This window comes from Myiozetetes cayanensis, unplaced genomic scaffold, assembly GCF_022539395.1.
Source record: "Myiozetetes cayanensis isolate MyiCay16 unplaced genomic scaffold, myiCay2020 scf14, whole genome shotgun sequence".
Lineage (NCBI taxonomy): Eukaryota > Metazoa > Chordata > Aves > Passeriformes > Tyrannidae > Myiozetetes > Myiozetetes cayanensis.
In genome coordinates, this window is record NW_026087048.1 from 628,638 (window position 1) to 640,900 (window position 12,263).

At 43.3% G+C, this 12,263-nt stretch overlaps 1 protein-coding gene across 5 annotated transcripts in view; it reads right to left on the reverse strand.

Annotated features, from left to right (window-relative positions):
* OTUD7A (OTU deubiquitinase 7A) overlaps positions 1-12,263 on the reverse strand; it is a 108,730-nt gene that overhangs the window by 13,073 nt on the left and 83,394 nt on the right. For all 5 annotated transcript variants that reach the window (XM_050309882.1, XM_050309881.1, XM_050309883.1 and 2 more), the window contains exons 13-15: positions 7,031-7,158; positions 5,377-5,526; positions 54-168 (exon numbers count right to left, since the gene is read on the reverse strand). In XM_050309882.1, the coding sequence (XP_050165839.1) occupies positions 54-168; positions 5,377-5,526; positions 7,031-7,158 (393 nt within the window). The remainder of the gene's footprint in view (positions 1-53; positions 169-5,376; positions 5,527-7,030; positions 7,159-12,263) is intronic.

Sequence of the window (12,263 nt, forward strand, 5' to 3'; positions counted from 1 at the left end):
AGACAGCTCAAGACATTTTACTGCTTAACACTGAAGTTACAGAAAGGTCTTACTTGGCCAGTCTGGTGTTATCATTGTCATCTTTTCCCCACTCCCAGTCTTTCCCAGGATCGACCGCAAAGTGCAAAGGCAGTAACTTGTGTTCAGAGTCAGTCAGGGGAATCACGGCTGAAGCAGAGAAGAAACAAGGATTGGGGTGGGGGGAACAAAAATGACAAAAAGAAGAGAAGACTCAGCTGTGAAAAGCAGGATTGCTGCTTCAGGAAGGGCAGGATTTGAGTGTGTGGCAGAACTGTCTCATCAGAGCACCACAAATGATTTATACCGGGCTCCATCTCCCTGTCCTCATGTGTGCAACAGAGGAGAGGGGGAGGTTAATACCATGACTGCTCCCAGAGTGAACCAGAGTCACCTGTGGAGGAGGGGACACCTCTGAAAGAACAACGTGGCCATTTTGTAATGCACAATAAACATTTCCTGGAGACAGAGTCATTAGAGTACCAGAAAGCAGTAACAAGTTGCAATATTCCTGCCTGGCTCTCAGAATCACAGATCCACATACTTGTTAATTATTTTGCCTTTTCAGTTTAGTACCTTTTTGTTTTGCACTGTCAAAGAAATAAAAACGCATTGGTATCAGCAGTAAGAAACAGAGGAAAAGGCAGTTACAGCGATTTTGGACTCAAACTGTGAATTAACGTAATTGAAGACCATAGATCAACATATATGTGGGTCAAGAGGTCAGTGTGAAGCCTGTCTTGAGTGTAGTGAAAAGAGCATAACTGCTGTTATATCCCAGCACTGCATTTTGGCTCTTCTGGTCTTTCCCATCTCTGCCTTCTGACACCTCTCTTAATGACTCTGTTTTATATTCTGCATGCAGGCACCACACTCTGGTGTTAGAGTGTCTATCATTCATCACCACCAGCAAGAAAGTAAGGGAAAAACAGTCAGCTTTAACTACACCCACCAATTTGCTTCCGTTTCATCAGGAAAAAAAGGGGAAAACTGTTGAGGACCTGGTAGGATCCTCAGCATGGTGCAGGTCACTGCTGCTCCTCTGCCAACCAATCAAGGAATTTAATTTTCTACACTAAACCCTTAAAGACTTCACCCAGGGTCTGTGTTCTCCAGCCCCCTGGTCTGTCCCGAGGCAACTTAGAAAAGAGCAGCACTGAAAATTCACTACACACCAGTTCACTCCTGGCAGCACCCGACCTTACAGGTACAGAGAACTGGGACTGTGATCCTAGGGCAGGTGATGTTGGAAAGCCTGGACCAAAGAACTGCCAGAGAGTTGGAGCAGTCTCTTTGGGATGGAAACTTCAAAAAGTAAACATGAATTTCTTTTCTAAGGGCAGCTTGAAACTAACTTATTTTCACATAGTTCAGTAATAATAATTCTTTATGAACAAATTTTAAAGGAGTTCTTTTTAAAGTTCACCATTATTACTGATACTGAAAATACACATTAAAAATGCTTAGTGACACTCAAGTTTATGAAAATACAAAATTAAGTACAAAACTAAGCTTAGAGCTGACTGTAGCACGTCACTGTTTTCTGAACTACTGTGCACATTCTGTGTCTCTGTCTTCACACAAACAACTGTTACTGCGAGTTGAGTGGTGACATTCTAAGGTACAGTCTGAGGCTGGTAGGAAGCACTGCTCTCTTTGGGCAAAATACATCTGCTAAAGAAAGGGAGCTTTAAAATTGTGTCTTCACTGCAAGAGATTTCCTCTCTCAGGGAACTCTGACAGCCACAGTTTCCTACAGGATTCCCCACGTTCCAAGCAGAAAAGTATTCTTATATCATGACTGCAAGCAGGATTCCTCACATTAATCTCTAAAGCAAAGCCCCCAGACTGCAGCACCACCCAGAGGCCCAGCTACATCAGAGGTGCAGCTTTGGTGCAGTTACACTGGGCTGGAACCACACAGCTCAAAGCACAGCCTGCAAGCCCCAACACACGGGATGTTCGACCAGCAGTTCATCACACAGTGTAACACACAGTGAGGATTTTCCTGCCATTCCTCAGCTGGGTGTGCTCCTTCTGTGCTGTGAAGGAAGTCCCAGTGTTTGTCAGCACTCATCCTCACGCCTCCAGTGTCACTATTCATCCTATAATGCTGGTAAAATAAAGTGGTGAGCCCCAGACTGACACGCTGTGTCCCAACCCAGCGCCACTGCTCCCGCACCCGGGACTGCACTCGGACAGAGCACGGCACTGGGAAGCTCCAGGATCAAGGAAGCAGCCTTAGAGGCAGCTGACAGCCAGGCTGTGCTTCCATGAGCAAAGATACAAAACATCTGCATCAACAGAGCCTGCGTGGATATAAAAATATTTATAGGTTTTTAATCAGACACTGGATTTCAAAATGACAGGCCCTCTGGCAACCAGCAGAACGCCAGCTGTGTGCTGGTAAAAAGAAGACATGTCAAAATGTGGTTTAAATCCTCTCCAGACAAGAGGATCTTAATGTGTTTTCTCTTTATATAAATTTATAGGAGCATTTTAATTATCTGATACAGGACTCTGTGACAAAACAGGACTTCAGGCATTCACATCAGTATTTGTTTGACCACACATATCCTCAAATACAGACATGTTGCCTCCTCCCCAAGAGGGCTGAGCAGCAGCTTAAACAGGTGTGACTGCACATGCAGGAGTTCAGACAGCTCCAGAGGCTGCTCCTGGTTACACAGAGCACAATTACAAATGGCTGGGCTCACCGAGAGGCTCCTTTTAGGAAGGTGTAGCTCTGAGCTCTCAGCTGCATTCTGACAGTTCCAGATGTTTGATTTTGAACCTGTGCCACTGTCACTGGCACATTTAACAGCTGTGGCTCTGCCCCCGTGTGCCAGGGCATCGCTCTGCTCACAAGGTACAAACCAGCACTGCTGGAGCATCCTTGTGCCAACCTCCTTCCTGCCCAGCAGGGAGAACAACAGCAATGCTGTGGCTGCTGTGGTCTCCAACAGCAACCAGCCAGGCAGCTGCAAGCTAAAGCATTCCCTTCATCCCAGAGTAAATGCCAAATGCTCTCTGCTGCTCCACAGAACTGGAGCCTGTGTATTCCAGGCCCTGCAGTAAGACATGTACAACTGGGTCATACAAAACCAAGACTACTTTGATTCATTGACCCTTGCTATTAACCTGGACAAACTTATACATGAAACCCAGTATTTAATGTTTCTGATGCTGTGCTGGGTATTTGGTAAGGTTTTCTCTCCCAGCACCTTTCCTGTGGGAATACAGGTGTAGGAAAATCCTACAGAAAGACAGTTTATAACCACAAGAATGACATTTAACATTATTGCTAGCACTTGTGGGAGAAATCAAATATATAACCTCATTATCAAACCCAGGATCTTGCAGTGTGTGACTAACAGGAATATATGGCTGGTAAGATGAGAGTTATGTTTCAGTAGGGGACACCTACTGAAGGTGTCACACTGAGGAGCAGATCCTGAGAGGCAGGGTCAGAGCAGCTGAACAGCAGTGTCCCCACTGCCTTTGGTCAATCCCATCCCTTGGAGGACACAACAACAGCCCAAGGTTTGGTGGAGGGCAGTTCCCCTGACTGCAGTTACTGCAGAGAGAGTTCAGCTCTGTGTATCCAGTTATTTACACAGAGGCTCTGTAAGACCTGTGATCATGAAGCCTTGGATGAAGGCAGATAGATGTGCCTGAGATAAATGAGGCTTCTGTCAGTCTGCTGATATCATTCTGATCCCAATTGTTAGAAAGGAAGAAATGGATGCTGGCTGCTCCACCAGACAACCTTACAGTGTATCAGCAGCAACCATCAACAGTGAGACCATGTCTTTAAAGGCTCTCCAAAACTCCAGCTTCATTCATATCACGTTTTTGCATTAAAATGGGATAGATTTACTTTTCAGACTTTCATTTCTCAGAAGGTGTTTCACATCATTCCTTGGGGTTTTCCTGTGTGAAAAGCCTTTTCCTAAGGGCTGTTCTTCTGCTGCCTGAGGGCTGGAAGGCAGCTCCAATATCCCAGCACATAATGCCAAGGCCAGAGATACTGCCAAGCACCTGCCTACAAATCCCTGAAACAGTTCTGTGCCAGTGGAGGCTGAATAGCTGGCCTGGCCTGATTTTTCCCACTGAATATCTGATATCTGGATCAACCTTCTTCTCCATTTCAGTCTTATGATTCAGTCTCCTCTTGACCAGCACAAGGCTGCCAATACCACAGGCAGCCCCTGGTGTAGTTTCCCATCCCACACCACCTCATGTAGAAGCTCTCTGCTCCTCCCAAGAGGATGACAAACCAGAGGTCAGATTCTTGTGTGGAGATGCTACAGCAAAATCTGCTGTTCAAGAGCTCCCTCTTTCCTCCTTTTCATCATTCCAGTGAACACCTTCCTCTCTGCTCTGCAGAGCTGCAGCACTGCTGACTGTCTCAAGCATGGGCAATGCCTGACACATCCAAAGTCAGGGGAAATGCACATAGGGTTAGGGAATCAAATGATGGACATTTAGGTGCCTCTGGACCTCCCTAGGAAGGAGGATGGAATGACATTCCCTCAGGAGATCTCAACAACACTTGACGGCTGTATGCATTCATGAGGGATTTAAAACACCTTGGAAGTATCATCAGGAAAAAATAAAACACTCATGACTAAAAGCAAAACTGCCTTGAATTTTTCTAAAGCCTCATCATGTTTTTGGCAAAACACTTTTCCCTTCCCCACAGAAGGAACAAAGACAGATAGGAGTTCATCTCACAGCTTTCTATTATTAAGCAAACAGCTCTAGCAAATAAGGGCACTCCTAGCCAGCTCCTGGACTACAAATGCAAGAATAGATCCAGTCCTGAAGCTCTTGTCACTCCCAATCCCATATCCAGGAAGCTCCAACTTGACACAGAAGTATCTGGTCAGTCTTTCTGTTCCAAAGCAGAACAGAAGACAGCAAGGTAAAAACACTTCACCTAAATGTTTTTAAATGAGAAGAATGCATTTAGCAAACTAGAAAATATATTTTTTTTTCCATTACATGAGTTTTTAACAGTAATCTGACTCCCACTTCAGCTTCTAAACACTTTACTAACCCAAACTACCTCAAGAACCCAGAGGCACAGTAGGTAACTATGGTTGTACCTGTACCTTTATGTACATGTGTGGAACTGCCTGTCAGAAAATGTGTGAGTGCCAAAGACAGGCAGTGACAGCACAGGGATTAGGACTGTGAGTTCTTGGCTCCCAGGCTTGTGATTAGACTACTCCTAAGCAATAAAATTCAGTGAACAGTTTCCTGTGTGAGAGCTAAATACACCTACAGGTAGATGAAGGTACTTCGTGCATTGTATTCACCATCTATCCTGGTGTTGCTGTGTTTAGAGCATACCTTGTTCTCTCTGTTGGTCTTTTTGTTCCATGGAAACCAGAGCTGAGAAATGGGCCTGATCATAGGCCAGCACAAGAGGTGAGCAGTGGCACCTGTTCGGGAGAACTTCCAGGGGCAAATAAATCCCTCCAAACGGTATCGGCGCAAAGGCTGCGAAGGGAAAGGAGACCTTTCAGCTGTGTCAAAGAACAGACAACAACTGTGCTGCAAGGTTTGCAGAGCTCCAGGAGAGCAGACTGAAGCACAGTAATCAGCGCAGGAAACAAGTCATAACAGGTAAAATTTAACTATAAAAATGTCAGTACATACACTACAAACAATAATGAAAACCTTCTGCTCTTTCATAATTTTTCCTTGCTTTAGTTGTTTAGTAGTAAAGTTATTAAGGTCCTATAACAAAATCTTGATGACTCTCACACAGGTATGCAGATTTGTACCTTCCTGTAACACTTCTAAGGAGAAGGGTATTTTCTAATAATTATCAGTAAATACACTCAGTTCTTTTGGCAACAGGCCCTGCTCGTGCCTTACACTGAAGAGTTGTGGGAGAAGCTTTACAAACATGTTTGTAGCCCACACGTTTCATCACACACATAATGTATCTGTGAATGTGTATAGCTATGTATGCATGATAATGTTAAGGAAAGACTCAAACAATCCTACCAGTAGATAAATGGGATGCTCCACCTGTAGGGGAAAAATCTTGCTTTGGAAGATTCTACACTTGTTTCTGTATGTAATTATGGGAAGAGCGAGTTTGGGCAGGAAAATTCTCTCAATGTGTTTGCTTCTGACCAATTATTTTTCCTTTTGTTAAAAAATTACGAATCTTTATCGCTGAAATATTTCCAAAGTGAGTTCTCCTTTTGAACCCACGCTGGCTGTGACCAGTGGCTGCATTGTCATTCAGGGGTTCTTCCAAAACTCACAGAATCATCTACAGCCATTACTTGTAGTTCATAATTTGAATGGAAACTGAAGCTAGCCAGCATTTTCCTGGGGCAGTAAATTTCTGTAAACTCCATCACCTGTTTAATGTCTTCCTTTAATCAACCAAACGTGCCCCTTTAATTAAGCAACACACTATCATGAACTAGTATTCTATTAGTTCATTGTAGAAAGTGAGTGAGATGAATTTAATCCTTCAAGTCCTGCTCAGACAGTGTCCAGCTGGCTTCAACATTTGTGTGCTCACATGTGCAAACTGAATAAAACATTCTGGAAACTTCTGAATGATAAACTGCAAGGAAGTCATTAAAAACAAAAATCCAAGACATACACATTCAAAATTCAATCTAATCAAAAGTCAGATTAGATTGATTTCTGCAGGGTTTTAAGGGACACCAAAATAACACAGCAAAATCAGAACCTTGTTAACCTAGACCAATCAGAAATGCATTGTGTAATCTCGTGGTTATTAAGTTAACAGCCAATATGTAGGATAAGCAGATTTTCATCAGGACTTTCATGATTATCCTGTAGTTTTTACTTTTATCTAACAGAAATGGACTGAGCATCGTTCTGTGCTTTCAGAAAAAGGCAGCAGCTCTGCCATAAACACCCCAGTAGGTGCCAGCTGGGTGTTTTTTTGTGAGTGGCAGTTCAGGACTGGTTCCATCTCCCCAGGAGCAGAGATCCCCAGCAGAGCTCTTACCTTCCCCCCCTGAGTCTCGCAGCATCGTGTCTGCTACCACAACAATGGGTCTTCTCAAAATGTGGGCTAAGACAAACACGTGGAACTCTTCCAGGCTCTCATACACGGGGTCTTCTGCATTATCCACTCTGGAAGACACAGCAGTGAGACTGTTTTGAGCCACCTTGAGCCAAGGACTGAAACTTCAGTGAGTCAGCACATCCCAGCTGTTCATCCTTCATCATTACATCCCCCTCTTCTGAAACACATATTCCAATGACTGAAATAGGTACCATAAGAAATAGGGAAGGAAAATGCAGTTTTGGAAATAAAACAATAGCAACAGAGAAGATGTTTTTCACTTGCAGAGTCCATGCTAGTTCAGTAGTCAGCAAAATTAATTCCTTCCTGATATTGTTTGGTAGCCTAGCAGGAATAGAAAAGGTGATTCTTAGCCAAGCTGTTGGAGTAAATCTACTTTTGTCACAAAAATCATAATTTCACGTGACACCCTTGGCACACAGACCCTACAGTGTCCTTCTAGTTCAGGTGAGTTTACCTGGGCAATGTAAGGAACACTGATACCAACTTCAGCAGGAGGAATTTAACTGACTAAGTTGTCAGCTTTCTTTTTTCGATTGTTACCAAAAGTTTTCTTCTTTAAGCTGGGGAGGGGGTACCTGTGTAAGGAACTGGAGGTTCATTGTCCTGTTAGTTTTTCCAGTGAGCTGAATTGCACCTGCTTTCAGGGAGGCTGATGCAGGAGGCTGCAGGAGGCTGATGATTCACTGATCAAGCAGTGAGACACCTCTCCTTCCCCATATCCCTCCTCCCATTACCCAAACTCATCAGGAAATTTTCCCTGATGTTCAAACTGCATTCCTCATTTGGTAATTTCTTCCCATATTCCTCACTGAACTCTTCTCCATGCTTGGCTGTGACAGCTTTTCAGCATTTGCAGTCCATTATGTCGCACTCAGAGCAATTTTTTAGCCAAAGGGCAGTCAGGAGATTCATGTTATTGGCAAGACAATGTGCCAGAAAGATTTCCAGCTATTTTCTCAATTAGTATTTCCTATCAGTCCTAATATTTTTTTTTCCAAATCCTCTAATCATTCCTCATCTCCCAGCTGATGAGGTTTCTAGAATGGAAAGGCACATTCCAGCTGTCTCAGAAGGATCTTTATCCTTTGCTCAGCTGCTGCCACGCCCAACTGCACAGACTCCAAAATTCCACTGGGTGTTTCTGCTCTTCAGTGTCACATCAAGTTGCTTCATTCACTGCCTGTGACCAAACTGCCCCATTTCCAACCCTCCTGTTGTATTACACATCCTGTCCCATCCCTCCTTGGCCCAGGAGCAGTGGCTGGGGTTGTGATGGAGCTCTGGAGGTCCCTGGTCCAAGCCCTGCTCCAGCAGAGCCACCCAGAGCCGTGTCCAGACAGTGCCCTCCCAGCCTCTCTGGGAAACCTTCCCAGTGCCCAGTTCTGTATCACCAGTGCCAGGAATTCCTGTGGGCTCTTCCTGTTTTGTATTTATTTCAGTGGCACTGCTGAGGATTCAGTATGAATTTTGCTAAAGATTAATGAGAATGAAAAAATCATCATTAACAAGTGTCCATGGCAACCTACCACATCCTTTGATCCACTTATCATTCCACTTTTTTTCATGGATCTTTATTTATGCTAGCTCCATGGCCACGAAAATTGTGGACAAAATAATTTTGTCAATGTAACATGAAAGCAAAGAAAATTTAGGAAACTGAAATTAATTCCTCTGTTCATTTTAAGCTAACTTTAAATAATGAAATCCACTTACAGATCTGCATTGCACAATCCTGCTCCACCAGAGCACTCTAAATAATTTATCTTGATTGTAAGAGCACATTAACAGAAAAAAAAAACCAAGCAGATAAAAATAAAAATCTCAGTCTGACCTAGAGGACCAAACACAGTGGATACCTACTGAGCACTCCAGAGAAACTCTCTCCCTTATGGAAAATCTAATTTGTACTGCAGGCAGCAAAGCAAGAAAACCTTTTTTCAACAAGCTGGACTGGGAAAGTCACCTACCCTGCAGTTCCACCTGGCTGTTCCTCTGCTGCCTGGAAACTCTGAGAAAGGTCTGTTTTCCTGTCCTTGGATTTCCTTCTAAACAGCTCCCTATGGTCACCTTGCTCTTCTCCCCCATCCAGAGCCTCCAGATTCCCAGTGAGTCCAACAGACTCAAAATGGCTATTCCAGTTTAGGCTGAGTTTTGGGATTCATGCATTGCTAGAGAGCAATGCCCCAGGCAGTGAGAGTGGCAAGTGTCAAGTTCTCCTGCCTGGAGGTTTGTTAGAAACATGAGATCAGAATGACATCTGAGTTTACATCCTCTATGTGCCACCATTTCATTTCTGACATCTTCTTTTCCTGCTTATCAATCCCCAAATAAAAAGCCCCATAAAGCACAGCTGCAGCTCCACAGCAAGTCCAAATTCCCACTGCAGGTGGAGGAACCTCCCCTTTGGTTTCCTTATGGGTGTTCAGCAATGAGCTTCACCTCAGCCCCACAAAATGGCACAGTCCTGGGACAGCCTTTCCCTCTTCAGGAAAAGAAAAGGTATTTTGCATTGACTAAAGGACACACAGAATGTGAATGCTTTGAGTCCCACACCTGAATCACCAGGCACTTTGAATATTTCCAGGCTGTGCTGGGCTTCAGGACAAGTTACATGAACTGCAAATAGGCCAGATGAAAAGATGTGCCAGCCATACAAACCTCAGCTAATAATCCAAAGATACACAGTTATAATGAACCATTTTCTACCTGCACCCTTTAATTGATGCATATACTGGACAGTTTAAAAGAAATATTACTCCTGTAACAGACACCAGATCAAATAGAAATAATTTTAAAGGCATTTCTTTGTTAAATGGTCTAAACTAAATTCTCTGTAAGATGAGGGTCTTGGATGGCTTCAGTAGTTGTGTATGAAGAGCTGCACGTTCTCAATACCTCACCCAGTCCAAAACCTGAAAGAACACCTGCATCTGAGAGGTATTTCCTGTCGAAATGTTGGGGGTTTCTGCCTTAAATAAAACCCTAACGACACACGGAAGGATTACAGCACTGTCCTCTCCCTTCCTCCCCATTTAAAATCCCTTCATTCTATTATAAGGTCAGCAGCACAGACAGGCTACAGGTGACAGTTAATGCTTCCCAAACCTGCCCCAGCTGAGCCCACGACACAGCAGCCAGGTTTGCATCGAGGGAGTGACAGCAGTGCCATTCACTGCAGCACTGCACAGGCTCTGACTGCCACGAGTCTGCACAGGGAAGGAAGGGGCTGGAATTTTCTCTGGAGCAGGATGGCAACAGTTAATCCTCAACACAAAACAGGGTACAAGACATTTTTCCCTTTTTCAAAGCAGTTGCTTCAGTTCAGTACCCCTGGTTTTGCTGGTAAATGGAGATAAATGAAGCAATTACGTTAATCTGGAATTCATTTTTTACATTTACAGAAATATGTGCAAATCTGTTTCAAAACAAGGATCTGCTTCATAATGAATTGTTTGGTCTGCTTTAGTGCTTGGAGGATTTTACAGGCTGGAAATGAGAACTTATGAACCAGGTTTTCCTGTGTTCCCTTTATCTTTCTTTCCAACTTCCCAGCCTCAGACAGAGAATGCTCTCAAAGGAGGGATCTTGGGAGATTTAGTGACAATTGGTGTCCTCTGCACGTAGTTCACTCTGAAAAATAACTAAAAGGAGCTTGCAGGTGAAGGAGGAAGCACAATTCCAGACTCAGCTTTGTCACTGAATTCTTTTGAAGAAGATACAACTTCTGATGCTTTAGCTAATTCTGACACCAAAGGAAAATTCATCTCATCTACAGTTCAAAGACTGATGGCCAAGCTTTCTTAATATAGCACCTAACAAGAAGACATAATATAACCCCCCTCTCAAAAATACTATTTTGATATTCCTTTTCCTTATCAAAGGCCCTACTTTGAACACGAGATCATTAAACCGAGAAGGTAATTCATTCTGCCACATTCAATCTGTCTTTGAAATGAATGTAAAGAGAAATACATATTCACATGTTTAATGGGCTGTTTCTTGCCTGATTCCTCTTTCGGTGTTCAAAGGAAAAATTAACTGTTGCCTATTTTTACTTACTTTATTTTGATTTGCAAAAAAGATAAATGCAAGCCATGATGAGAACATCAAACCCAACTTGAATTAATTCTTTATGTAGTAGGACTACCCCCTGTGTAAGCACCTGGGAACTGAAGGTAGAGATGGTCCATGCCTGGCAAATGCAACATTGGAGGGCATCTCTGACTGGCAGATACGATGTATGTGAGACACACAGAATGAAACAGGTGGAATAAGGTCAGAGAAACTGGGGCTGAATGACCAAATTGATACAAATACCAACTGGACTGCATTAGAACACTGAACTGTAGCAACAGGAAAAGACCTACAAATACAGGAAACAAAACAGAGACTAAAATGAAAATAAACCTCTTTTTTAGCTTCAAAACAGAAGAAAATGAGCTGACATTATGGCTGACAGTTTTCTAAGCAATGTCCTCCTGCATTCGTAGAATTACCTGTCTTTAACATAATAGAGTCAAAAGGAAAATATCTTTTAGTGAAAGATTGTTAGTGCTAAACACTAGACAAAAACTAAAGCTTCTGCATTCCTAAGGTTGATCAATAATCCTACTGGTGGAAATAACTGCACTGAAAGTGAGGGATGGTTTATCCCATTATTATTTAAAGCAGATCCTATGTGTGGATCAGGGCTATTTCAATGTTGTAGATACTGTTTCATCCCAAACTTTTTCACAACTCTATTTCTGTATTTTTCCAACAGCTTCTCAACAGCTGAACTAAATGCAAGGCAGGAGACAGTACTGGGTTTTTGCCTGAGACCATCAGTTTGTCTGGTTCTGTTTATAATAAGCTAATTGACTGAAATGCTCCTAATTGAACACCACAGAAAGATTAAACATGCAGACTAAGCTGGTCTTCAGGAAAACACACTCCTCCCTTGCTTTGCTGTAGCACTGGGTAGTGACAGACACTGCAGAGTGCAATCAGAGCAGCTGCAATCAGCCTGCTCATGGAGTCGGTGGGGATGAACAGACAGGAAATTGGGCGAGAAAAGAATCAAATGGAGTTCTTAGAAACACAGACAAACCCTCTGCAGAACCTTCCTGCAACATCAAACTGTACTGGGATGACAGGGAATCAGTTTAAT